The sequence below is a fragment of the Chrysemys picta genome, chromosome 2 (genome assembly GCF_011386835.1).
Source record: "Chrysemys picta bellii isolate R12L10 chromosome 2, ASM1138683v2, whole genome shotgun sequence".
NCBI lineage: Eukaryota > Metazoa > Chordata > Testudines > Emydidae > Chrysemys > Chrysemys picta.
In genome coordinates this window covers 164,254,196-164,282,004 of record NC_088792.1, presented here as the reverse complement: position 1 = coordinate 164,282,004, position 27,809 = coordinate 164,254,196, and the positions used below count along the sequence as shown (strand labels likewise).

Here is a 27,809-nt window from a genome sequence, read left to right as displayed (position 1 = left end):
GCAGAGCCCAAGCCCGGGGGCATGTGAACCCAGCTGGACCTGGTATAGAGCCTCCCATGAAGGCATCTCCCCTTTCCCCTCCATGACTGAAGCCTTTTGGAACCTTCTAGGAATCAGCTTCCTCAGAATGAGTTATGTCTTGAGGGGAGAATTATCAGCCATCAGGAACGGGGGAATAAAGCTGTCCTGCACCGCAAGGTGTTGGACCATTTACCGATCCTGGCTGGGTGCTCTGGAGCTGAACAGCCCCAGAGAATTGCTGACAGGGCTATTCACTTAGGTAACACATTGGACTCAAATGTGCGTTTGAGTGACGGGCTTGTCAGATTGATACAAGCAGCTCTGATGAGCTAACGTGTGTTATTAATGTTTGCCTCTCTAACACCCCGCGTCCCATACAGTGGTAATTATTTGGGGGAAGACAGCAGGGAACTGAGTGCTGGTTTCAATCTGCGAGAACAAGTGGACTGTTCTCTGGGCCGCTGGACAATGCTAACTGCAGAACTGCCATATCTTCACCCTTTCAGAAAGCGCTGACAAGAGAACTCCTGCACTTGGCAGCACAGCAGACTCTGTAAGGAGCAAAAAGTTCCTGGGCTTGTGCTCTGCAGGTTTCACGGCACTCAGAAAGCCTCCCAGACATGTAGCTCGCCTGCCTGGAGCTGCAGGGAACTAAGACTTGGTTGATTTGTGAGTCAGCGTGTGCGACTGTGAAGGTAAAACATGAGCTCTCTCCATTAGCTGGCATCCGAGAAGTTTGCTGCTTCCTGCAGGGAAGATGCAGTTCACTCTGTTGTGCAGCTTTGGGTTTTGTTTTAAGGGGAGTTGACCTGTATCTAGCTTATACCCAAATGAGCTCGTGCTAGGGAGGTGATTGGCTAATTGAGTCTGTGACTGACACTCGTAAATGAGTGCACTAGGGGCAGCTCAGTGCTGATTGGCTGGTGTGTGAGGCTCAGAAACTCTCTCCAACAAGAGCTCTGGCCATTCTCAGTCCTGCTGCCTTCAGAGTAGGTGCTCCAGGCACAGCCACCAGGCGAGAGGCTGCTTCCTTCGCTCAGTCACTCAGAGGCAAGTGAAGGAGGGCAGACCTCTGCCTTGCACCGGGCGGGAGGATTTCCTTGCAGACCTCCAACCCAGGAGGGGAAAGGAAGCAGAAAGCTCCTGGAACTTGATTTCATTCAGCTTAAAGGATGGGCAGAGTCCAGAGTCCAGGAGGCCCCAGCTGGAGCGGAGCCGGGGTTCTGCTGGCCTTGGCGGCCGGACTCTTTGCTTGCAGTAATGCAAATGAATACGACTATGTGAGTTTCCAGTCCGACATAGGCTCTTACCAAAGTGGGCGATTTTACACCAAACCCCCGCAGTGCGTGGCCATCCCAGCAGACCTGCGCCTCTGCCACAGCGTGGGCTATGACAAGATGGTCCTGCCCAACCTGCTGGACCACGAGACCATGGCCGAGGTGAAGCAGCAGGCCAGCAGCTGGGTGCCCTTGCTCAACAAGAACTGCCACATTGGCACCCAGGTCTTCCTCTGCTCCCTGTTTGCCCCCGTGTGCCTGGACCGGCCCATCTATCCCTGCCGCTGGCTCTGCGAGGCCGTGCGTGACTCCTGCGAGCCCGTCATGCAGTTCTTTGGCTTCTACTGGCCAGAAATGCTCAAGTGCGACCAGTTCCCCCAGGACGACGTCTGCATTGCGATGACCACTCCCAATGCCACAGAGGCTTCCAAGCCCCAAGGTAAGTCTCACCGGTGCTGGCCCTGTCCCTGTCCCTACTAACCCCTGGTTTCCCACCTTTCCTAGCAGAGCAGAGACTGGCCTGAGAGAGATGCAGCTCCAGTCCAAAGAAGAACTCCCTCCAGAAGCGATAGCAAGAGTTACCTGAACTCTGCTCTGGGGTAGCAGCCCGTCCTCCTGCCACAGAGGGGGGATGCGAAGGGACATTCTCCCTTTAGAACTTGCCCCAGCTACCACTTTGTGAGCAACTCTTCTCTCTGAGTGTCCCCTCTCTGCAGCAAGCGTTCTGCCGAAGTTCAGTATCGTAGACACTAGCAGGATCAGCCTCTAAGCATGTAAACGTTCTCCTCTGGGCTGGGCTCCTTCCTGGTGGTTCTGATTCTCTTAGGCTGGAGCCTAGTATTGATATCTGGGACCCGTCTACCACTATTGACAGTGACGTGAAAGGGATGGCTGCTGCCTCTGTTCTAAGGGACCTTTCCTTGCATTCCTAAGTCTCGTGGAATCATTTTATAGTAACAGCCCAGGCCACACGTCTAAACCTGTGCTAACCTGGGGAAGCAGTGAAAATAAACCTGTCAGGAACACCTTGTTTTCCTAGCAGCGCTGAAGTTTGAGGCTGGATGGGCTTGCTTCAGTCATGCCACAAAGCAGCCTCAGTGCAGCAGGTTACACCTATTTTAGAAAAACAAATCCTGTTCATTTCAGGTAAGGGCTGTAAACCTGGACCTGGGGCTGGAGTTTTGTACAGGGCAACATTTCTGATCAAGAATTTTACTGTAAGTTAAACAGACTTCCAGGTATTTGGACAAAGCAGAGGCAAACTGCTTGTTTGATTCTATTGGACAGTAGGTCTATTTGATATTACACGGGCTTGCGTGGATTGAGTTACACTAATCTTTGGTTTGTTGCTTAAAACTTTTAAAACAAATACAGGACCTAGTGTTTAGCTCTCCAGTTCTGGATCCTAAAAGTATTTCAGAGGTTGGCAGGAAAGAGAATATAAAAAAATGAAGACAATGTATTTAAAAAGGGGTTGCGGCTCTCTTCTTCTGGTGCCTCTAGCTTCACTTGGAAGGGACAGGCTTACTTGGTTTTCCTGAGCTGCTTTTGGAGGGAGTTCGCGGCAGCCAGGGGAATAATTCCAGTGATTTATTCCCTGTGTGTCCGGGGTTCATCTGAAGATAAATTTGCCATTCGCTATAGCTGCTCAAATGCAGTTACCTTTGGCAAACAAAGTACTTTATGTTCTGCTCAGTGCTGAGGGAGAGCCCTTGCCCAGCCAGCCTGGGTTTCTCCTGTCACTGCGGGTTATATAATATTATGCTACTTTCCACACCAGAAACTGTACTGCCCAGAATCCTCCAATTATCATTTAATTTCCACTCTCTAGGGCAGGAAATGAACGCAGTCTGGAATCAAGGAGTAACATCCTCAGAGTGTCTGTAAAAATTAGAGCACAGAGCACTTGCAGAGAGAGAGGCACAGCTCGGTTAACTCTTAGTGCTGAATAGAGTGGGGAGCAGGGGGGTGGAAGGTACTTTCTCCCTGTCCATTCACAGCTAGGATCCCAGCCCCTGCCAACATGGGGGCTGCTCAGTTTGGGCAGAGAGTAAGAGTTCTGGTGCTTTCGTTCAGCAGGGATGGGACTGACCCGTTTCTCCATCCCCGGCCCAGTGCATCAGGGGCTTCCGCAGCGTTTCCCATCTCCTGAACCTTCCTTGGCAGGAGGGAGGGTGGCTCCTTGGAGAACGGGGAGCTGGATAGCCCCTGCTGCTGTGAATTAGAGCATCTGAGCCCTCAGTTTAACACTAGGTGGAAAAGGGCAGAGTGACGCCGTGTTTGGGTTACTAACCTGACCAAGTGACAATGTGTGACAAGGAGTGTTGGGGGAGACGCCATCTCTCAGGGGTCACCTGGTGCAGCGGGGCCAACACAATCTGTCTGGACAGCAGCATGTGGGGTATGATACGCACTGTAAGGTCCAGCCATGGCCAGTAAATGAGGGGGTGGGGGAGGAGAGAAGCTTAGTCTGTTATCACATCCCCATAGGGAACCCACCACTCCACCCACAGTCGAGGCAAACTGGGCAGCCCAAGTGAGTTCCCAGGTACACTGAGAGTCCCATCTGAGGGGCAGGACATGGGGGAACAGCAGGGATTTGTGGAGCACAATCTCCAATTTTCAGGCTTTTGCTGGGTTTTGTCCCAACTTTATCTCTTGGAAAAGTGCTTTACTTTGAAGGAAGGCTGTGAAAAGGCTACAGCAACTCAGCAGAGCTGCGCTCTTGTCTTCTGAGAACATAGGAGGACTTGTTCTGTGCCTCTTGGAATTCCCAGGGCAGTTCTGTCCCCATGTGCTTTCGCGGTAACACCCATCATTACAGATTCCCACCGCTCTGGGTCAGCCCAGACTCAGCACTTCCCGACTTCTTCTTTTAAAATCAGTGCTGTTTTCAGGGGCTCGGAAAGAAGATCTTTCCGAACAAACCGATTTTGCTCAGCTTTCCCATATGGTTAGGCTCAGCTGTACTGCTGCAGCTGCGCCATTGTAAGGTCTCCTGTGTACCTGCTTTATGCCGGTGGGAGAGAGCTCTCCAGTCGGCATAATTAAACCATCCCAAATGAGCGGCGGTAGCTGTGTTGGCGGGAGAGCTTCTCTACGCTGCTGCTTTTGTCGGTGTAACTTATGTCAGTCGGGGGAGGTGGTGATTTTTTTTCACTGACAAATGCTTTTCCGACAAAAGTGCTAGGTGTAGACATAGCTTTAGAAACGTCCAACTATAGTTTTAGATAAACACTGGATTTAAAACTCAGCGCCCTCCCCTGGGCAGTGCTGTTGAGAACTGTCCCTCTCTAACCATTTCTAACATGGTCGCCAACACAATATAAATATCATTATGCCATTCACGGTAGTCATTAAAGTGACTGTGTTACAATAAATGACGTCAACTCCGGTTTCAAGCGTTTTGTGAATCCTTTTCTGTGGGTTGCAGAAAGGACCTAGGTTTGGTCTGCACTTAAAAGTTACATCAACATAGCTACAGTGCTCAGGAGAGTGAAAAACATTCACACTCCTGAGTGCTCTGGGTAGGTCGACCTAGAAGCGGGTAGGTTGATGGAAGAATTCTTCTGTTGACCTAGCTACTGCCTCTTGAAGAGGTAGATTGCCTCCAGCGATGGAAAGATCCCTTCCATCAGTATAGGAACCCACAGCACCATAGCAGTGTCACTGTAGTGCCCATAGTGTAGACATGGCCCTGTTCTATCAGCACTTGAGAAACAAGCCCATCACAAAAGCTTCAGGATCCATTGACAGTTCACTTAAAAGCACAAATTAGTAACTAGGCTTGGGCAAGTTGTGGAAAGAAAGTACCGAAGTCCTCAGCTACACCCACACCTCTGTTAAATGGCATTCACACTCTTGTTTGCCGTGAATATTCACACAAGTGATTTTGTTTGTTTGCAAGAACATTTCCAGAAAGCAAGAGTCTTTGGATTCTCGTACAAAAGTGTGTTCACGTGAAGGCACATGCTGGGAAAGTTCCTGCAGCCATCTTGAAATCCCTTTCACTTTTCTGGCTCCTGCTGGTAAGGTTTCAGTTGTCCATTTGGAGAAAAAAATACAATAGCTGACCAGTCACCCACCAGGGATAACAAATAGCGACTGCTGTGTGACCATCTGCAGGATATTTCTGCATCAGGCACATAGTTTCAAATAGAAAACATTTTGCAACAATCATAGGGCTTGATCCTCAGCTGGTATCACTTGATGTAGCTGCAGTGACGTCAGTGGAGCGATTTACAGCAGTGGAGGCTGGACCACAGTCTCTTTGTGCATAACTGACAAACAGAGAAGCGGGCTCAGTTTCCCAGATGCATTATTTACTAAGATTTGTTTGCCCCCTTCTATTAGAAACAAACAGCTAATAGGCAGAGTGAATTTGCATGTTAATCCCAACCACCTCCCTAATCTACAGCAACTCTGGGACACCTTCCCAGCCAACGTCTCCTACCCAACCGCCTAGCAAAGAGTTGGACCTTGGACTGAAGATCAATACATGCAGGTGCTGAGCCTCTGCAGGTCCCAGCACCTCACACTCCTGCAAATAACCACTGCAGAGCGAGTTGCAGAGCTCCCTCAGAAAGCCCCCAGCCTCCCAGCTATGGGCTGATAACGGACCAACGAGGTGAGTGAGCTGCAGTGTAGCAGTTCAGCCTGGGCTTTTCTGCTGTTAAACCGCTGGGGCTGTTGGGCTCCTCTGCTCCTGGGGGTAGTTTGTTTGTTTGTTTGTTTGTTTCTTTAATAAAAAGAAAAATCCAAACTGAACTGGAGCCCCTTACATTTCAGGTGCTGGGGCTTGTTTCCTGTTGACTTAAATAAGGACAGAGCCCAGCACTGCTCCCCCCTCCCATATTAATAAAAACGAACGAACCCTTTCAGTATTTTCCCCCATTAACACCTTGGCACTGGAATTTGGTTCTGCCTCTCAAAGAGCTGACCTGCTGAATTCCTTTCTCCTTAAGTAGGAGGCGGTAAAGCCTGCAGGCCTACAGGATGCATCAGGGGAGTCACAGATTAATATTGCATTACACATTCCTCTTCCTGCCCCTGGAGTACGGCTGCTTGAAAGCTGAGCGGTAGGAAATGGGCAGCAGGGGAAAACCAGGCTGGGAACAGACTGAGGTTGTGTACAGAACTGCTGTCAAATGCAGAAAACAGCGTGTTGGCCCAGTCACAGCTCACACCAGCTAGAAGATGCTCAAGCAAGGCTTTGTCCGGGCCTCCGGTGGTCTGAGCTCACTGTGTAGCCTGGGAACCCAGGCCAGTATCAATTTCTTTGCAGCCCCAGAGCGTTAGTTTAGGCCAGGTCTGGACTACAGGGTTAGGTCGACGTAAGTTGTCTTGCATCGACCTAGCTGTGGAAGTGTCTTCACTTAAATTTGGCTCCAGCCGATGTAAGTGCCTCTCTAGCCAATTTGGTAACCCCACCTCCCCGAGCGGCGGAGAGTCACGGTCGATGTAGTTAGGTCGACGCAGTGTCAGTGTAGACACTGTGTTGCTTACGGCTACTGTTACTGGCGTTCTGGGCCATCCCACAATGCCCCACGCTGACAGTACAATTGCTACATGAGGAGTACGTGCACTGCCGACACCTGGAGCAAGTGTGCACACCCCAGGGATTTAATAACTGCGGGAGCCGTATGCCGACGTAAGTGAGGCTGACGTAACTTGGGAGTGCAGACGGGGCCTCAGTGCTGCTGGGCGTTGACCCACGTCAGAGCCGAGTGTTGTGTTGCTCCCCAGTTTGTTCTGGGTCTCTCCTGGGCCCAGTGCAGGGGCAGTGGAGCTGAACCATGGGCTGCAGGGAAAGACTCGGTCCGGTCACTAAACCTATTCTGAGTAGCCTGGGGGCTAGTGACTGTTCAAAGTCAGACAGCTCTCACAAGTGCCCAGCAAGGGGTCTCGGAGTCTGAAGAATCCCCTTTGTCCTTGAGGGGCATGCTCCCTCCCCCAGGGCATCATGGGGCTAAGAGACACAACGCCTGGGAATCCTGCTGGGCCCAGATAACAAGTAACTTGTTTCACCCGAGTCCCGCAGGCATTGTGGGGTTACCCTGCCCCCCAGTGTCCATACAAGCCATTCCTGGGAGCCAGCCAAGTGCCAGCTTCTGAATATGTATTGCCAGTACACAGGACTTAATTTGTAATGAAAGAGGGGCGGGGGCTCAAGCAAATTTTTTACATACATAACTTACCTGTCAAGCCCAGAGATGCCGGGGCTCTGAACCGCCAGGCCCAGAGGTGCCAGGGCGATGAACCGCCAGGCCCAGAGGTGCCGGGGCGATGAATCGCCAGGCCCAGAGGTGCCGGGGCTCTGAAACGCCAAGCCCTTCCCCCCCTTCCAGCTGGAGATCTCCAAGTGCTGTGCAAACACTCGTATGTAAATCCTCAAGCCATCCTTTCAGGCAGTTAAATGTTACTAACCCCGGGGGGAGCTGGCAGCACAGGGCGGGACAGTGACCTAGCCAGGCTCACGCTCTTATATCTGTGATGAGGAGATGAGTACATAGCCAGCGTCCATGTGCCTTTCTCTGTGGGTTGCAATGGTAACCATAAGATAGCACATCCTGTGCCTTGGCCTGCACCTCACCAGGGGCCTGACATGCAGGCAGGGTGAACTCCAGCAGGATGGCTGGAGATGGGATGTGACGGCCTTCTCCCCAGAATAGGGGCTGTACGTGCACAGCACAAGGAGACGTGGCCGTTAACAGTGGGCGAGAGAGAGGAGAAAGCGCAGCTATCATTAGGAAACACCACTGAGGCGCTTGGTCTTTGTGCTCGTGGAGGTGGAGCTGAGTGTACGTGTGTGTTTAAGCTTGGTTTGGCTGCTCTCCGTCACACCTTCCAGCGTGGGGATCGCACAGTCCCTGCTCTGCGTCCTGCCAGGCAGGGAAGCGTATGCAGAGCTGCTAATTACTTCTCAGGTGGGATGTTGAAAGGAATGTGGCGGAAAGACTTTAACTTCCACGAGGCATGCTGGGCGCTGCTCTGCCTTTAGATGGCAGCCTTTTCCCAGGAAGAACCACATGGCTTGTGTGAAACTATGTGACAATCCCCGGGGGCAGATATTATCAGCAATTAGCTCACAAATAGGCTGGGCAGAATTCACTGTTTTTTATATAATATTGACAGATAACGTCAATGTTTATTTTTAAGGATTTGTTTTTTCAATTTTTATCATTTAAATGTTCACAGTTGTGCAAAATTATGGGTTTTAAGCATTTTTTCCCCCTGATTTGTTTTTATTTAAATTTTCACAGTTGTGGGAAATTATGGGGGGGGGAGGGTCAGACAATTATTTAATGACAGCAGATGTCGAGACTCATAAAGTTAAAGCTTTATAACCATTAAAACACAAGCTGTCAACATCACATGTAAAGAGCCTTAAATCAAATGCTAACAAGTTCTCATGCAGCATTTTCATCACTGTGCCTAGCTGTGAATTTCTGTTATTATGGATGGAAATGTTTGTGGTCAGTTTGTTTGTGTTCGGTGAAATCAGTGTTTATTGACACTTACTGATAAAAATCTAATCCTCTGAGCCTGACAGCACCAGCCCTTCAAGCCACAGAGAGCAACAGCTGCTCTTTGGGCTTTCCCATGTTCAGCTTTGGTGTCATGGTCCTCAGCAGTTCCCCTCTCTTGTGGGCATGCTGTGAAGTAACTCCTGGAGCTCCTGACCGAGTGGAAAGCACTCTGCATTTGCTCTTGAACCAGCAAGAAGTTTAGTAATGGTCTGAGGACACAGCTGCTATTGTTTGTGCCTCACTCTTATCAGTAGGCTTCAAAGCACTTTACAAAGGAAGTCAGTATCATTAACCCCATTTTACAGATGGGGAAACTGAGGCACATAGCTGGGAAATGACTTGCCCAGGTCACTGGCAGAGCTGGGAAGAGAACCCATGTCTCCTGAGGCCTAGGCTAGTGTTCAAGCCACTACTGCTTTCTTTGGGTAAAGTCAGACTAGAAACTGTTCTGCAGCTGGTGGAAGTGAGAGGGGGCTTGTACGTTCCACCCCACGGATTGCACCTCCCTCAAGGTACAAAGCAGAGTGCACCAGCTGGTGGGAGGCTGGTTCTGAACTCACCCTGCACCCCAAATACCAGCCTGCATGCATGTTCCAGGGGATGTGGGGGCTGGCCCAACAATGGATTAAAGTGCAGTGGGACCAGACCCAAGGAAAGCAGGTGGACAGCACAGGAGAGTAGAAGGTCCACTGGCAGAAACCTCTGCTCACAGGTCAGTTATTCTGTGGGAAAAGGGAAGGACTCTGCTGTCACTGCACCTGCCTGGAACCAGATTCCCTCTCAGCCAGCACTTTGCTGCACTTTGCTGGCTGCAGTCTCCGTCTGGGTCTGATGCTGGCTGGGACTTTCTGTGAAGCCATCTGGAGATGTGTTCTTATCTGCCAAGCTCATTCTCGATTGAAACAAGTAGAAATTGGCTTGATTCACCCCCACCCAACAACAGGTGTTGGCACCCTCCGGCTTCCAGGTGGGCTTCAGCAAGGGAGGGCAGCTTTAAAGTACAGTGAGCTGTCTTGGTAGAGGCTGCACAGGGGATGTGCTGAGTCAGGAGATTGGCCAAAGGGTCAGTTACTTTCAGGACTTTTCTGCTGGCTCTGGGCCCTTGGTGTAGGGGGCACCTTGCTCTGCTGCCATGCACTGGGGCTCTGGGGTAATTCCTGCCACCAGGTAATTCTGCTGCCATAAACCCTGCAGCGAGTCTAGCCCTGCTGCAAACATCTTTTACAGCCAGCCTTTTGGTGTTGAGTCTGCTAACAGGAGGAACGCAGTGAAAAGTCACACTGAATGATTGAGTTACAGACACTGAGCGAGGGGATCGGGGAGTCCAGGGCGCAGGGCTGGGATTCAGGAGCCTGGGCTCTGTTCTCACATCTACCCTGCCCTGCTCTGTGACCGTGGTCGAGTCACTTCCCTGCTGTGCCTCCCTCCCTCCCTCTCTTACTGTGGGTCTGTGCAGCACCCAGCACAACGGGGAGTCTCCGGGGCTCCAGTGACACGGGGGTTAACACGTGGTAAAATCCTGGTGTGGAGAAGGCAATTGTGGTTTTCACATGGGCTAACTGGCTTAACTCTTCAGCTCCCCCCAGTGTTTACCTCAGCCCGTTAACAGGTGTGCAAATGACAGATTGCCCCGGCCACATGGCTGTTTCCAGGTGTGAGCTAATACGTGGGGAAATCCCACCTTTTCTCCCTAGTGTGGTAATACGTGGGGAAACCCCACCTTTTCTCCCTAGTGTGGTAATACATGGGGAAACCCCACCTTTTCTCCCTAGTGTGGTGCATGCAAATAGCTGTGCGACTAACCTCCCAGCTCTGTGCTGATCTCGGGACATGCGGCTACAGCCTCCTGGCTCTCAGTCCAAGCACTTGGAGGAGAATGCCCTGGTGAGGCCCTGTGGCTTCCTCCGTCCATTTCATCCAGTTCATTAATGTTTGGAGGCTGGATGGACATCTTCCTTGACTGCTTATTGAAAAACAACATCCTGGGGGGTAAACTGAGGCCCTGGTTAAGCCCTGAGGGCTGGATCCTGCTCCTATCAAAGTCACTTGTAAATTAAAAAGCTAGAAGTGGTGATTGCATGTTATTGTTTCACAGGGGGCCTGTGCCATACATCCCTGCCCACTCCTCCTCCCACCCATGGTGGAGAAAGAGAGACAGAATCAATGGACACCTGGATCATGAGATGAGCTCAATTCTAATTGTTACATGAACACTGTGGTTAATGATTTGTTCCCCAGTAGCATTTACAAACTTGACTGAAATCAGGGCCCCATTGGGCAGGGACCTGCACATGCAAATAGTAACAGACAGTCCTTGACTCAAAGCATTTAGAACCTACATAGACAAGGGAAGGTTTATCACCCCCATTTAACAGAGGGGGACAGAATTACTATGTGACTTGGACGAGGCTATCTAGGGAGCCAGTGGCAGAGAACTGACCCTCTGCTTCCCTGAGTGGCAGGACAATACCGTAAGCACAAGACCATCCTTCTCCTCTGAGTTTACACCTCACTTCACATGGGATCTGTTTCTTTGTCCAATAATCTTGAAGGTCGTTGAGGTGGGATGCCCATTCTTCTGCCCTCAAGAGCCTGGGGGAAAGCCTCCTAGATTAACAGATTCAACATCCAGAAGGGACCATTGTGATCATCTAGTCTCACCTCCTGGCCAGAGACGTGCCGCAAAATAACTCCTGCAGCAGATCTTTTAGAACAACAGCCAATCTTCATTTAAAAATTGTCAGTGAGGGAGAATCCACCCTGACCCTGGGTAAATATTCTACTGGTTAATTACCCTCTCTGTACGTTGTATCAAGCAGAGGTGTATTCTTTTATTCTCTGAGAATCTCTCTCCTGTGAAAAAGGGCCCTCTAGTTTGCTGGAACAAGAACAGAAGCAGTGTCTCATTTTCAACAAATGTATCCTTCAGCAGCATAAATCTGTGCTGCTGGGTGGTCTCAGCCCGTCTGCCGAGAGCTGGGTGCAGGGACTTGGAAACAGGATGGTAGTTCAGTACCTGGCTTTGTACTCTCTTCACAAGGTGAATCTTAGGAAAATGACCCGGGATGGCATATCCCATCCTCTCCTAAGAGCCCCCTGCTGCAGTCCAATACTAAGCTAGGGCTCAGAGCGAGGCATGTGGGTGGGAGGGGGGTAGCTGCCTTGCTGCCGCCCAGGCTGGGCTTGTTCTGGGCATAACTCCAGCCTTTAGGGCTGTCAAACCTGCAGGCCCCCTCTGATGTATATTCTGCCTCTGCAGCTGCAGGAGTCCTTGCTGTAGCCACGCCCTGGTGAAAGAGGAGCCATCTCGGTGGGAGCCTCACCCCTTCTCTGCATTGTTAGTTCGGGATTTTACACGGCTGAGCCATGCTGCCCAGGATGTCACTTGTGGTGATGCCCTTTCCCCCCATTCATTGGAAGCTTTGGAGGCAGCATGGAGTGATGCTGCTTAGGATCGGGCCCCAGAACAGCTTCTCCCTGCCAGTTTGGCAGCTGCCTTCCCTGGCTGGCTCCCCACCTTGCCCAGCAGCTCAAAGCCAGGCCGCAGTTCTGTGCGTGTCTTTGTTGGGTGCACCGTATTGCTCTTAGGCCAGCCCTGGGAAGGGCATCAGTCAGTTGCCTTGTGCCCCTGCTGCGGCAGAGAAGCCCAAGTGCAGTCAGACCTTTAGGAGCAGGAGCGGAGACTAGTTTCTCAAGAGCAGAGCTGTGGGACTGGGGGGGCGGGGAGGGGCAGAAAAGCACCATTGCAGCCCAGAGGGTGGTTTGTAACGAGGAGGGACGGTATGAGTGCGGTGCAAAAGGAGAAACGATGGGTCCTGCGCTTCCCTCCACTTCTCAAATAAACAAGCCCACCAGCACTTGGTGGGAATTCCTGACACATGCTCAGTGGGGACTGTCCCTCGGGGGCCATCCCAGCAGGTGACATGGCGCTAAAACCTTCCTGAGCCACAGAGATATTGTGTGACACATAGACCCCCCACACACACTCGCTCTAGTGGTGAAGGGGTTTTGTTTGCTCAGGGGGGGAGGAGAGTGAGCTGAGTCTCCTCAAAGCCTGTGGAAAATAGCACCACTGCAATAGGACCAGTAACAGGTAAAAGCCTCATCTCAGTCGAATAATTCCCTCCTCTCCATCCTTCAAATCTAAACAAACCTCTGACTGGGTAACAAGCTTTGTACAAGTTTGGGTAACTCTTTAAGTCCCACGTTGGGCCACCAAAAAGATGGTATTAAGGTAGATGGAATAACTCAATACATTTCCGTTTCCATAGCTTCTGTTCTTACCAGGCAGGATTTCACCAGTTGGCCCTTTTGGGGTTATCACAAGAGTGGCAGTTCTGGCCCATTTACTGAGCAGTGACTTGTGGCACAACTCCCAGCTGGCAGCCTTTAGCCTTCAGCGCCATTGTACGGGGAGCTGGGAACTGCAGAAGGAAGTTGGTGCAGAGAACTTCTGTCTGTAGGAGGCTGTGGCTGCGAGCCCCACTTCACCACAGAAAGCTCCTGGCCAGGGCTCTGAGAGCCTCTTTCAGCAGAGTTCCTTAGGCCTGGTCTAGACTAGAAAATTAGCTACGTCTTTCAGGGGTGTGAAAAATCCACACCCTGGGACAACATAGGTAAGCCGACCTAAGTCCCTGTGTAGTCAGCACTAGGGAGGAGCCAGAAGAATTCTTCTGAGATGGGAGAACCCCTCCTGTCAGCATAGGTAGTGTCTGTGCTGTAGTGTTTTAAATATAGACCAGCCCTCACTGAACGTTAACGCATTTCCCTTTATCTGCGCACCAAGCCAGGCTCCTCATCCATCTGAAAGTGGCTCTTTTAGGCCTTTCCATGGGCTACAGGTGACAAAATGTTTCCGAGGCCTCAGACCCTCCACAGGGCTGGGCCATTGGTCCAGCACGTCATGGGACGCATAGCAAATGCCTTGTGGGAGGGTAGCCCTGGTGGGAACTGATCTGAGAGCGTAACCAGTTTGGCACCAAATCTCTCCAGTTTGAGTGTGCTCTGTACTGATCCCGTCTCTCCTCCCTGGCTAGGAACGGCTGTGTGTCCCCCCTGCGACAACGAGATGAAGTCAGACGCCATCATTGAACACCTGTGTGCCAGTGAATTCGGTAAGGAAACATTCCGGCCTCCTCGTCTCACTTTTCAGAGTTTCTAATGTACACGAGGGAGGAGAAACTCGATATCATGCAGAGCCCCCTCTCCTTGGGCTGCTCAGATAGTTACTGGCAGTTTCCGGTCTTGGTTAGGAAGTGCCATGGTGCAGTAATTTCAGTGAAGGAGGAGCAGCTCCCTCCTAGCATGCTGGGAGCACTGCATGGCTGCTGCAGGGCCACCGTGCATTGCCTTTTCTTTCTGGTGCTTGTGTCAAAAACCAATGTGGATCCATCCCGCTGAGCCAGCAGGAGCCCAGCTGGAAGTTCCCCTGGGGCAGCCATGGCTGTTCGGCTGAGTCTGGTTATCAGACGGGAAGTGCACTGTTGATGCTGGAGCTGCATGGAGCCGAGTCTGGGACTGCAACTCGCACCCAGGAGCAGGGCCTGACCCTGTACATGTCCTGCGCCCCATTGTCATCATCTACCCAGTGCCCAGGGCTACTGGCCTGGAGCAGCGGAACGGCACCCCCAGTTGACAGTGGGGAGCGTGGCCACTCAAGTAGCAGAGCAGGGTGGGATTGGCCACTGGGGTGCCTCCCTGCCATGCCCAGGCAGCTGCAATGTCACCCCAGCCGGGGCTCCCCAAGGCACTTGGGTGGCAGGTTTCTCTCTAGTAAATGGACATGCCCCTAGATGTCACTGTTGTGCCGCGGGAGGCGGGGAGAGGGGAGTGGAGAGATCAGGAGGCTAACGGGAAGGCAGGCAGTGAGGGATAAAAAGCTCAGGTGCTTACAGCCCGGACGCAGCTGAGCCCTGGAGTTTGAGTGACTCAGACTTAGCCACGCAGGGAAGCTGGGGAGGTGGCGGCAGTGGGAAGTGGAAGGGGTGCATTCCCGATCGTGGATCCTGCCTTGCTTTGCTAACTTGGGCCCACGTGCAGCTGAGTTTGGGGGCTGGGACTGTGGAGGGGGAAACTCCCACACTCCTGTTCCGGTGGGGAGAGAGCTCGGTGTCCCCTGTGGTGCTTTGCCCTTCTCCACCCTACACAGCGGGCCCTGTGGTTAGTCATCCAAAACCAAGATGTTTATTTCTGCAGCGTCCTCCACCCCGCGCAGTTACATGCAATCCCAGGGGCCTGCTCTCCGGGAGCAGAAGCAAGGACAGCGTGGGGGCTCGCAGTCTCTCTGACCAAGCTATTGTGATTTCCCAGGACTTGATAAGGTCTCTGACAGCCAGAAGCCACTCATTGTTCCCTGTCCCACTCTGCAAACCCCTGTCATCACCCACCTCACCCAAATTACTTCTCCCCTCCTCTCTCTGGAGCCAGGCCATTGCAGCTCTGGAGTTATACTCCTCCACACAGCAGCCTCCCCACTGCCCGTGGCTGAAGGCCCCACTCTTCGCCCATCTCTTTCTCTGGGGGCTCTCCCTGGGAGGCTGCCCATCCCTACTAGACCCTGCTTGGGGCAGTTCATGGTCTTGCCTCCAGCACGGGCGGGTCCCCTGTGCAGAAATGGGGCAGCCCCTCCTGAATACCGCCGCCTCACCCCGTTAACTCTGCACTGCAGGAGACATCACCTAGTGTCTGCAGGGGGTGGTGGGGGTTTGGTGGTTGCTGTAAAGATTGTTAGGTGCTCCAGGGTTAACGTGGCTTCCTTAGCACATTTGTGTTTCGACAGTGTCTCTGGCTCTAAAGCCATCCGTGTGGGGATTTGTGTCCTGGCCAGTCAGCCTGTGGTCTGCCTTGGGGAAGGCTGCAGCCGAGCTGAGCTGGCTCTCTGCCTGGAGCGTAAGTAAGATTAGTAACTGCGAGTGACATCCCAGGAGCCTTGCACCTGCACCTCGGCTGGAGGAGAAGGGAAGAGCGTATTCCCCACGCAGAGCGATGCAGGCTCCCAGCTGGGCTGAGGTGCTCTGCAGAGAAGGGGCCCAGCGCCCACTCTCTGCTGGAGCTCTGGCACTGCTCACTGTTCAAGCAGGAGCACTTTTGACTCACGTGGGAAGGAAACTCCCTCCAGATGCCTCCCAGTCACCAGTGACTCTTGCAGAGTAAACTTCTAGCAGGTTTCCCTGGCCATGTCTGACACAGGGGAGGAGTTTGCAGGAGTGGGGCCGTGCTGCTGTTCGGTGGGACCTGCTCCTGCTGTCTGGCCATTGCAGAGAGGAGGCCAGTGTGGTCCAGGCTGAAGTGGAGGGGACAGAGCCAGGCTGTCAGCAAAGTGGTTGGTTCAGGGACAAGATCTGTGCTGGGCTGCACCCCTGCTGGCCAGTCTAGAGCTTCAGGGGGATCAGGTGTGCCCGTCAGGTGGCCGATGAGTCCAGGGCTGGTTGAAGTGAATGCTCTGAGCTCCCTGGCTGACGTGCTGCTGACACATTGTAGAGCCAGCCAGTGCCCTTAGTGACTCCATTTTCATGTAAAATGCAGCATTTTCCCTCCAAACCACCCTGGCTGCCGTCCTCTGCCATTTGCAGGAGCCATCCAGACTTCCGCCCCCTTCCCCTCTCCTCCCGTAGCCCCATGGGGCAGCCTGTGTGTTTACAATAGCTGCTCTATGGCTCACGGAGCCCCCGTCTCTGCTCGGAGCCGGAGGTCAGGAAGGTTCAGCCAGTCAGTTATCTGATTGGCCAGCCATTCACCAGCGCCGGGGAGCAGGGGTGTCCAGGAGCAATCCCAGCCAGCTCTATTGGAGCCAGCGCAGAGCAAAGGAACCACAGATCCTCCCAGGCCCCTGTTAATCAGCATTGCCCCGGCCTGAGAGAGAGATCTCCCTATGGCTCCACTCAGTGGGTCACTCTGCCTTTCTCCTCTGCTCCCTCAAATGAATAACACCCCAGGAGACACACACACGACCCCCTGCCCCACCCCGGGCACCTGGTGACCCAGAATGCTGGGTACTTTCAGCTATTGCTTTAAGGCATTGTCCTCGGGCAGGTGTCCCCACTGTGGAATGGGTGAGGTGTGTGTGTGAAGGTTTGGATTCAAATGTGGGTTTCTTGAATGTGGCTGTAGCTCCAGCTGGCTGAGCTGTGACGTTGACAGGGCTTTAGTGGCTTTCCTGGGTGAGTCTGTGTGATGCAAGAGGTCAGACTAGATGATCATATTGGTCCTTTCTCACCTTAGAGTTGGTGAAGAGTCGAGAGTCTATTGCTAGCTGGTCCCACAAGATGCAGCCTAAAGCCCACAAGGCAAGTGTGTGCCATATAGCTAGTGCAATGCAGGCAAGTGTGAGCAGGGTCAGGGGAACTATGTTGCCTTGTTCCATGACTCCGTGCATTGCCCAGCACATCTGCCCAGGGGCTCCCATGGGGAGTGAGGCTGCAGGATGACAGCATGTCTTAGAACTTCAGAGTCATCAAGATGCACCCAAAAGTTTGGATGCTTCTCTGAGCTCTTTTGGCCTGCCACACTGCTCTGCAGGACTTGCAAGGCTTCCTGGTGCTAGGATATCCAGGCAGAGAAAAATAGCTGAGAAAGGCTATGCCGGCCACTCCCCCCAGCTGCCTCCTGAAGGCTTGCGGTAGGCTTGGATTGGGGGGGCAGGGTGGGAGATGAAGAGGGAGGCCTGTCGTGAGTGGATGCTCGCGCGTGGCTGTGCAATGAATTCAGTTAACTCCATTATCTACTTCAAAGTGTCACATTCCAGCTTCGATTCGTGCTTTTGTGGACAAGGCACAAACTTGCAGCAATGGGCGAGTGAAAATCCCCAATGTTGGCCTGTTCTGCTGTATTCCTTTTATCAACTCGGCGTTCGTCTGCCAAATCCATGTGCAACTTTTGCAGCTACGGAAAGCAAAAATAAGCCCTTATGGTGAGCAATGAGGACAAGAATGCAGAGCTGGTGGCTTAGTATGTGAGGCAGACAATCAGAGCTAAATAGAACTTAATGAAAAATATTGTAAGGAAAAATATTAGTTTTTTTCAGATCAAACCAGCATTAACTGTTTTTGACATCCTTGCTGGTAAATGTAACTTTCCTGGAAGGTTCTTAAAGGCCTTTTGAACAAGGTGTGCATTCCTCAGGGATTAGCACTTGAACGTGCCTTGTGCCAAAGTGTGCTATGCAATCCCAAACCTGCTCAGCATGCAGGCCTCATTACCCTTTCTGCTGGCAATGAATGCTTGACTCTCCGCAGATTTGATTGGCCAAATGTCCCAAGTTCAAGGCAGATTTTTTCCAACAAGGAAAAGACATAGACAGGAAAACCTATGTAATCGCTTCCCAGGAATCCATATGCTTCAGACTGGATCAAGTAACAGATGTGGAAGCCAAAGTGGAGTTCGAATTCAATATGGCAGCCAGCCTGCAAGTCTCCTGTCTTTAGAAATGCTTGTTCAGGTGAGAGAAAGCAGTCTGAGTTCCGCCCTGTTGCACAGGTCTCCTCTCAGTCTCCTGAATCATAGAATATCAGGGTTGGAAGGGACCTCAGGAGGTATCTAGTCCAATCCACTGCTCAAAGCAGGGCCAGTCCCCAACTAAATCATCCCAGCCAGGGCTTTGTCTGACTTTCATGTTGAGACTATTGGTTACTGTAGAGAGAGATGAATAAGGGGGGGGACATGGTTAAGGTATTCAAAATAAATAATGGGACAGAGAAGGCTGCTGGGGATTGTCTCATGTCCCAAAGCACCGGAACCAGGAAATGGAAAGGTGGCTAATTCCAAACTGATCAGAGGAAATATTTTTTCACACTCACAGTTATCTGGTGGAACTCACTGCCACAGATATTATTGAGGCCAAGAGTTTGACAACATTCAAAAAGGGATTTACATTCATACAGGTGAAACTAATATCTAGAGCTGTTGTAGTAAATATTGAACAAATTTTGGGAAGGGATACAAACTCTTCTGCTGTAGGGCAGGCACCATCCTCTAGCTATTGGGGGTTGGGAGGAAACTTCCTGCGGGCAGGTTAGCCCATCAGTCCCACACTGCAGGGTTCTTGCACCTTGCTTTGGAGCAGCTGGTACCAGCTACTGCCAGGGACAGGATACCAGGCTAGATGGGGCCCTGGTCTGATCTGGTCTGGAGATTTCTGTGTTCCTAGAAATCCGGCTACATGATCATTAGCAGCTGAACACCAGCGTCTATAATTTTATGTCATTCCTGTTTTCCATAAGATCATGTCTCTGTACTGGACTGTCGACTCCCTCTATCTTCTCCCACTGTTTAGCAATTCCCTTTTGCCCTCTCTAGCATTACATGGTGATAGAACTTTCCCTGAGGTGTGTCACATCCTTCTCCCATCGTGTCTTGGATGCAGCTTCTCCTCATTGCTGATCTTGATCTCAGACAGCAGCACTTGCTGCCTGCTGTCTGGTTTGCTCTGTCTATAAACAGAGGCTTTTCTTTGCTGTTAGACGTCTCCCTTGTCATATTTGCTACGCTGACCGTGCCCGCTCTTTGCATTGGACTTTGCAACTCTTCTGGAGTTTGCAGCTCAGCCGCTGAGGTGACTGCAGCAATTGGAGCTAGCACTACATTGCACACCCAGTCTTTACTCTCGCTAAGTCTGTGTTTGGAAAGGGGGAGACTCCGCTTGTGAACAAAGCAAATGCCGTGATATTTTGTTAGACTTAGCTATGGCTTTGCCAGGAGAGAGGAGGTGTCCATGCCTGCTGAGCCCCATGGGTAGTGAGTCAGCAAAGAAACTTCCAAGCAACTGCTAATAACCCCAGAACGCCAACCTGCACTTCATGGTTGAGTGCAGGAACAGCTACAAGCACTGCCTGAGCACCAGAGCTGGTGCACTTAAAGGGAAAGTGTAGCATCTACAAACCCACTTTGCTCAGAGCAAAAATAAATAAACCTGGGAGGAAGAGCTGTTCCCCGAAGTCGGGCTGGCAGACTCAGAACAATTGTCCCTGCAATGCACGTTACATCCACAGCAACTGGAATGTGAGGAATGAGCCATTATGGGCAAACACTGGGAAGGGAAATAAACATTTAACCACATGCTTGTCATCAGTGTCTTGTTCTGAATATTCTTCCCAAATGCTGGGATGGTTACACAACACACCAGGGTGGCCAAACCAGAAGTATTCAGGCCCTTAGTGGAGCAGCCCAGGACATTAACTAACCCATATGGCGGTTTGATTATTGAGAAACTCTGTTGCAACAGAGTCTATGGGGCAGAAATACTCCTTTGGAGACAGTTCCCTGGGCCAGTCTGCCCATGTAGCTACCTCCATTCAGGTCTCATAGTGTTTGTGGGGAGATGAAACAGTTGGGTTAAACTTAGAAAAGGCTCTAGGACCCTGCGAGGTGGGAGGGTCCCAAAGCTCAGGCTGCAACCCACAGTTAAACAGTCCTTTAGCCAGAGCCCCATGAGCCCGCCCAGCCGCGGGGGTCTAACCGCAGTGTAGACAGACCCTTAGATGCTGCCAGAGGGCTCATGCCCCAACCAGCAGCTCTCAGGAATATTCCTATTGGCTCTACTCAGATATTATTTTGGGGTATAAAGTATATAAATCACTTGGGAGTGGAGGGTGGGGGGAGTCCCCCTCAAATAATGTAGATCTAGAAACCTGGGGTTAGTGGTATGTGCCAGCACTGCTAAAATCTACCTAGAGTCCATTGGCAATGGCTGCATATGCTCATCAATTGAAATATAATTCTAAAAATTCATATGATCAGAACCAGAGCTACAGCATCTTCAGATCACTGTAAGATCCTGAAGTTTTACTGTGATTTGACAGATCTTGAATTCCTGGTGTTCTCAGGGCCCCAGACCATTTGGAGTTCAATAAGCAGATCTGTAAACCCACTGCTGTGTGTGTGGCTGCAGGATAATGTAGACTCTGGGACTCATTTTATTTGGCCTGAACTTTTCATAGACTGGACTATTATGGAAATACATGTGCCATGTCTGGCCATTTTAAAAAAATAATGTTTTTTATTAATTTTTCAAGAAGAATGCAAAATCAAACCAATGCAATGAGCTGAGATATTTAAATGAATAAAACAAACATCATGACAACACCAAACATACTGCAGTATACTTTTATCTTCTTTGTTAGTCCCAGATACAGGAAAGAGGAATAGGGTTGGTGTGTACTGGTTGAAAGAAAGTTGTTTTAGCAATGACATCACACAGGAGCTCTGTTACATCATAACGACATGAATGCGTCCATCTGGCACTAGATACTAGTGTGTTTTCCCATGTTGTCATTGATGGATTTTTCTCTCCCAAACCTGGGTTGGACAGTTCTTTCAGCCATTCCAAATCACCTGGAAGTCAGTCTTTGTTTCCCCAAACCAGCATGACTCTGAGGTGTATCTGTATTTTTTAAACAAGTGCTGAAGCTGTTGCGGATCTGAAGTTCAACCCACTCCTCTCTTTTCCCAATGCCTCTTTCCCCTGGTTGTCCCAGACTCCCAGAAACTGTTTCTGTTTGAAAACAAAATGCTCCCCCAAGTCTAGAAAAGTCTCCACTAAGCTGATCAGCACATGGCTGGTGTGTGTTGTGGATGAGTTTCCTGGTCCTGCCTGGCAGCTGGATGAATCTCAGTGACAATGGGAAGGTGGCCAGGTCTTTGATATCCCTTCGTGACCATGTCCGTTTTCATTGCTGTTCTTTTGGGGACAGACTCACGGTTCATGCAGCTGTAGTTAGTGTTCCAGTTCCTGCTGCTGTGTTTTCCTCTCTGTTAAGTGGAAGTCCTGAGGAGGGTTAATAATGCTGCTTCCAAATCTGCCCAGTCAGGAGGGTGGGAATAAGAGACACTATAGCCTGATGTATTAGCTACTTAGTTAATTCAGGGTACCTGCAAATGTGCCAGTGGGCAGCGTGTTCCATTTATACCAGGGGGAGGGGGAGAAAAAGGGGCAGGATGGAATTCTGTGAACACCTGCCATGACTTCATGCCATAGTGGGAGGGAATGTGAACCTTTCGTGTCCTGCTCCCTCGTTCATGTGGCAGGGAGGTCTGGGCATCGGACCTCTGGCTCCACTCTGGCCACCCTTGCATGAAAGAGGGTCAGCAGCAGGTAAAGCTAATTGATCAGTCACCTTTATCCATCCTGCCATTCACTTCCACGGCTTGTCCTTGTTTTGACCAACTAATGTCTTTTGTCTATGTCATTTACTTGTAATGACAAGGGAGTTTGCAGTGGTGGGTCATGGGCTAGCAGACCACCCAGCCAGGCTTTGTGCAGAGACCTGGGTTACCGCTTTATACTTTGACAAAAGTCTTTTTGGTGTCACTAAAGACTTGCCAGGCAAGTGAAGGTGACACAGAGGCAGGATTCTGATTTGCACTGAGGCAATTGGCTTTAATACTTCCCATGGCACCAGGAGGAGAAGTCCTAGCATCTTGCTGGTCCTGCTTTAGCTGCACAGTTTCAAACAGCACATGAGCTTGTTACCAGTTTCCCCTCCAGAGGATGAAGGCTAGAGGGAAAGCTGGGAACATTCAGAAGCACCTTGAGCCCCAATCGCACCATCACATCTATCTGCAATGCCTTTCTCCATCTCTCCAGACCTTTCTTTTTAGCCCAACCATAGGTAAGGCATCTGCTTAGCTGTTCAGAGAGGTCTCTCCTGTTCACCTACAAGAAAGACTTTGGAGGACAAGTCATTTTTTCAGTGAATGGCTCTGATGTTCTTGATTCTCGCCCTCTCCTTCCCTGGAATTGTGTAAGTTCATTTCCTCTCTTCCCACAGATGTTCCTGGTATTTAGCTAACACCGTCAGCTCCCTTGGCAAGCAGCACCATTTAGAAACAGTAAATCTTACCTGTGGCTTTAACAGAGAGGAAAGTGACAGGAGGAGTGTCAGCACATTTCAGATCCTGCCCTGGGCATCTGCTCCAACCTGTTAAGAGCAACTAATTAAGGATGCATTAGCTTTTGGAAAGTTCCTCAAAGGGCTCTGGATTGTGCTTGAGATCTTTGTTTAGTCTTTGAGGGATACTGTCACATGGGTGATTTATCAAGCAGAACTGTTTATCTGGCACTAAAATAAACTCTAAGATGTTCAGATTGAGATTTCTCGTGAATTTCCACCAAGGTAAACACTGGTAACTGGCAGGTTACAGATTCTCTGTCAAAGCCAGACACATACAATAAATGTTTAAACTAAAGCTTGCTATAAAGGGCAGCTGTCACTGGGTCCACCACACCTCTCTGCTCTCTACAGCCTTTTCCCATTCATTCTTGTAATCCTAGTTTACACTTCTAAAGCTTTGCCTGCATCCCAGTGGCAATTTACAGACTAGGCTTAAGCATTGTCTCACCCACTGCTGAAATGCAGTCATGTCTGGGGTGGGAGGCAGCAGCAGTTTAACAGCACACAGCAACACTATGCAGCTAATTAGGAAATGGAGTGAAGAATTCTGTATCCATTTGAAACCACAGGAGGAATGTTAGGGAGTCAGGACATTGGGGTTCACACGCTGAGGCCTGGGAAAAGTGCTAGGGGGATCTTTTATGAGCACAAGTGGTGTGGAGCCAGTGTTGCATTTCATGCATTTCTCCAGCAGCCCCCTAGCACCAGCACTGACTCACAGGGAAGCAGCACTTCCTGTAGAGCCGATGGTTCCTTGGAGGCTTCTCCTCTGAGTTCTGGTGCAGACAGACTTTGCTGATGGTGGGTGAGGTTTCCACATCAGCTGGGTGACGTGAAAGTGGTGCTAACACATTTCCAGCTATGATGGCAAACACTCTGCCAGAACAGCTCTCCCCTCCTCACCTTCTTATAATGGCGAAATAACTGGCAAAATACTTTACAGCTCTCCGAAGAGGAGAGTTGCGTCTAGGAGGCGAGCCTGGAAGGAGTTCTGAAAGATAGGGCCTGGCATGATACATAGGAGGGGGAAGATAAAGGAGAACATTTGCATAACTCAGCCTGTCTGTAACATCTGGCTGCAAAGCCCAGCACCTGTTGGGAATCCCAAGGTCAAAGGCAGGGCCATGCACAGCTAAGTTGAGGCTAGAGGAGCTGCTTTTCCTAGCCCCCTTTCTCATGGGCCATCACCCTTCATAACATCAAAGCTGTTGGGAAGAGATGGGGCTTTGAATGATTCTTCCAGCCCTTATAATACACGTGAGACTTTGTTTCCTTAACACCTATGATTATTATTGTTATTCTTATGGTAGCATCTAAAGACCCATATCAGGGATCAAGGCCCCATTGTGACAAACCTGGTACCAGTGAACTACTCAATGCCCTGCCCTGGCCCAGGCAGCTCACAATGTCTCTGTACAAGGATAACATCTCAGTTGTACAGCTGCACCCAGCTTTAACAAACACCTTCAAGGTTGAGATTGTTTAAAGTGGTCCATGGATCCGTGCCCCAGCGCAGCCTTGCCTCAGCAGCAGGCACTGCACCTTGTCGGGTGCTTTCCCCCGGACCACCTGCTAAGGGCACATGGTCCTAACAGCAGCAATCGTGTTCAGGACAAAGGGGCGGCTGTAATCTCCACACGGTGGCAGTTCAGTGGGATGATGGGCATGGCACTGGGGTGTTCTGTCTTTGGGAACAGCTGGTAATGTTACAGTCTGTGCCTGCAAAGGAACGCCAGTTCTGGGAACAGATGTCATGTGAACGCTGATGTGTTACAGATACTTGTGGCTGGGATGGTGCTGTCCTCACTCTTCCATTGTGGGAAGGGGAGTGGGACCTTGTTATTGAGTGACACTTCTCTTCCGTCTCCGAAGGGGAGCAGAGCCGGAGAGCCAGGGACCAAGCTGATGTCCACTCCAGAGCTGTCTGAGGGGAGTAAGGTTGGAAGAAGGGGAATAGTTCACTCCTAGCAGGGACTGGGTGAGTCTCTGATCCAGGCTGCTCTTCCATGACTCCTAGTCACTTCTGACAAGCTCCTGGGTCCCAGGCTGTAACAGACGCTTCTTTGTGATTCATTCCCCTCTTCGTGAGCAGTGGGGGAGTAAGCCAGGCAGCCCAGGTGTAACTGAGATGACACTTCCACACACACAGACCTCATGTAGGTGCAGCTGCAGTTAGATGTTCATGGCTCGAGTGTTGCGCTTGGTCCAAGCAGGGCCGGCTCTTGCTTTTTTGCTGCCCCAGGCAAAAAAGCCTCCCGCTGCCCCCGGTCCCCTGGCGGGCAGCGTGGCGGGGAGGGTGGAGAGCCCGGCCGGGGCCCCGCTCTCTCCGGCTGGCTGGAGCGCCGGGGGGAGGGCGGAGAGCCTGGCCGGGGCCCCGCTCTCCCTGACCGGCCGGAGCGCCGCCCCCCTCCAGGTGCTGCCCCAAGCACATGCTTGGTAGGCTGGTGCCTGGAGCCGGCCCTGGGTCCAAGGCCTGTGTTTTTGGAAGGCAGTTGGCAGAGCTGGGGCTGGCACTCCTGTATCTGCCGTGGGGTGAACCCTGTGTGTGGGATCTCTGAGGTCCAGTGTAACATCTAGCGCAGGTTCACTCGCCCACGCGGTGGTGACGTTCGGAGGATTGCTTACTGGCTAGTAACAAGGCTGGAGAATGCACTTTCCAGTGTTAAAGACGTTTCTTTGTGCAGCTTTAGAGAAAGCCTCACTCTGATACGGGCCTCTCAGACTCTCTGCTTTGGCTTTCACTGTGTGCCAGTAGCCAAGGGGCATTATGACTCTATGTTTTTGAATCAGATCTCAGAGACCTGCAGAGAGCAGAGGGGCCTGGAGGGGCTGGGGCAGTGAGCAGAGACCTTCAGAGAAAGGGAAGTGGGAGTTTTAAAGCCAGAGCAGTAGTTTTGCCCCTAGACTGTCGATTGGCAAAGCCAGGCAAGGCGCAGTTCCCATCAAAGCAGAGGCTTTCTGAGTCCCAAGGACACATGGTACCTTCAGGTTGCCTCTGTGCCAAGCCCACTGACTTCCATGCAGCAGAGCAGCCTTTGAATCAATGGTGAGATGCTTCGTGTGAGATGGAGCGTTTCCACACCCTCGGTGCTCTTTGCAATTATGCTCACAGCTCCATTCTGCAGAGGGGGAAACTGAGTCAGAGCAGGTCACCAGCAGAGCATCTGTGACACAGCTGGGACTAGAACCCAGCAGGAACTCTTGGTTCCTGTCCTGAGCACGCATCCCCCTCTGAAGCAGAGGAAATTCTGTAGTGCACACGGATGTTCTCCCTGGAGGAGACACAGCTCTGCAGGAGGGGGCAGAGCGTGTGTTGCAGTACCCTGAACTCCCAAGTACTTGGCACGGCATAGCTCAAGCCCTGATACTCTGCGAGCGCCTGGAAAATTCACTACGGGGCTGTTCAGAATGTCGGAGGATCAGTGGGGAAATGTCTCCTGCCACGAGCCCAGGAGTAACATCAGTCCTGGTGTGTTGCAGAGGTTTGGGCTGCATGCAATAGTTCTAGAGCACCAGCGTTCCTTGAGGTACCGGCATGGCCTTGGCCATGGTTCACCAGTGGATGGGCTGTGCAGACCTGTTCTCGCTGTGACCAGGACTGCCGCAGTCTGCCGCCACGGTCGGTGTCCCCCTCACACGCGGAAGGAGCGGGGCTCTGACCCTCGGTAATGGAGGCCTCGATTGACTGGAGCGAAGTAATGAGACCTTGAAGTTTGCATTGCCACAGAGGCCATGAGGGATCATCCCTTCAAGGCAGCTGGATGCCTGGAGATTAGCAATGGCTTTTATTTGTGTTATATCAGTAACATCCAGAAACTGCCTTTTGTCTCCTTCACAAAGCCCTTCCTGGAGAGGGAATCTGCGGAGAGCCCCGAAATGTGCTTCCAGGGTGATCCTTCAGAGTTTTCAGAAGGAGACAAGATGGGAGCATTGGGATGTTTCTTCAACCAGTCTTGGTAATCAAAGGGTCTCCCTTAAAATCCATTCTCTCTCCCCTGTCACAACTGTCATTTCTCAGCTCCTGCCAACAGCTGGGACTTCTTTCCTGGAGCTCTAGGCTCTGATAGTTCTAAGCTCTGCTTTTATTAGGCTGTCAGCTCTCCAGGAGAGGGACTGTCTCTGTGTTTGCAGCGTGCTCAGCACAAAGTCAGCAGAGTGGGGCTGTTCCTGGACGGGGGGTAGGCAGCGGTGGGTTCTGAGGAAGGATGTGTGTGAGGAGCGGGACGTTGTGTGGCAGGCAGGATCTGAGAGCACTCTGGGTACAGGCAGTGGCAGCAGGGGAGTCAGAGACGGAGCACTGATTTGCACCGCACTGTGAGCTGAGTGGCTGTCCCAGCAGAATGGGTCCCAGGCTCAAAGCGGGGGAAAAGAAGGACTCATAAACAGATGAGATGTGTGTCTCCTGTCAACACCACTGACCAAACGGCGCACTCTGGTGCTGAAGGCACAAACCGAGAGCATCTCAGCACTTATTTCCACCGCCTGGCCAGGGTCTGGGCATCGTTACTCCGGCCCAGGCACCCAGCCATTCCTGCTCTTCCTACCCCACCAGGACCCTGCAGCTCTCCTCATTCAGGGGGATGGTGAGACCAGCCCGGAGCTCAATCATTTTATGCACTGGGAATGTCACAAACTCCTTAGAGCTACCAGTAGATGGAAATCTCCCTGGGGCCGGTCCCAGCCTGAAAGGGCTCAGCACTGCAGGTCATTGCCCCAGCTGGGAGATAAAATCTAACAATAAAGTCAACTTCCCCCTTCAGTGCTTCTCACCCCCAGTGGGTAAAACGCCGAGCTCTGGGTGTGAGAGCCCATCCAGGCCCTTCCCAGGAGCAGGTGTGTTAGCTTCTGGAGTCACAGCTACAGTTCCTGCATGCCAGCAACCTCCCTTCAGCGCCTGCTGTGGGTCCGGGAGAGAGGGCTCTTCCCTTCCCTTGCTAACCTCGTGGGTCGTGTAAGCCTGCTGCCATGTCCCACCCTGGGCCTGGCTGCCTGTCAGTGGTGGGCCAAACGACTGCTGCGGGTTGGACCTGGTCAGAGCAGGGTTACCGTGCCTGTCATGTTTGTAAAATGCTTGGGGATGCCGTGAGCTGGAAGGC

General features: G+C 51.6%; 1 protein-coding gene across 1 annotated transcript in view; it reads left to right on the top strand.

The window, feature by feature from the left end:
• The first annotated feature begins 942 nt into the window (after positions 1-942).
• The window catches only part of SFRP1 (secreted frizzled related protein 1), a 44,600-nt gene continuing 17,733 nt past the window's right edge, over positions 943-27,809 (top strand). The window contains exons 1-2 of the mRNA XM_005286458.4: positions 943-1,737; positions 13,864-13,941. Of these exons, the coding sequence (XP_005286515.1) occupies positions 1,194-1,737; positions 13,864-13,941 (622 nt within the window). The 5' untranslated portion in view covers positions 943-1,193. The remainder of the gene's footprint in view (positions 1,738-13,863; positions 13,942-27,809) is intronic.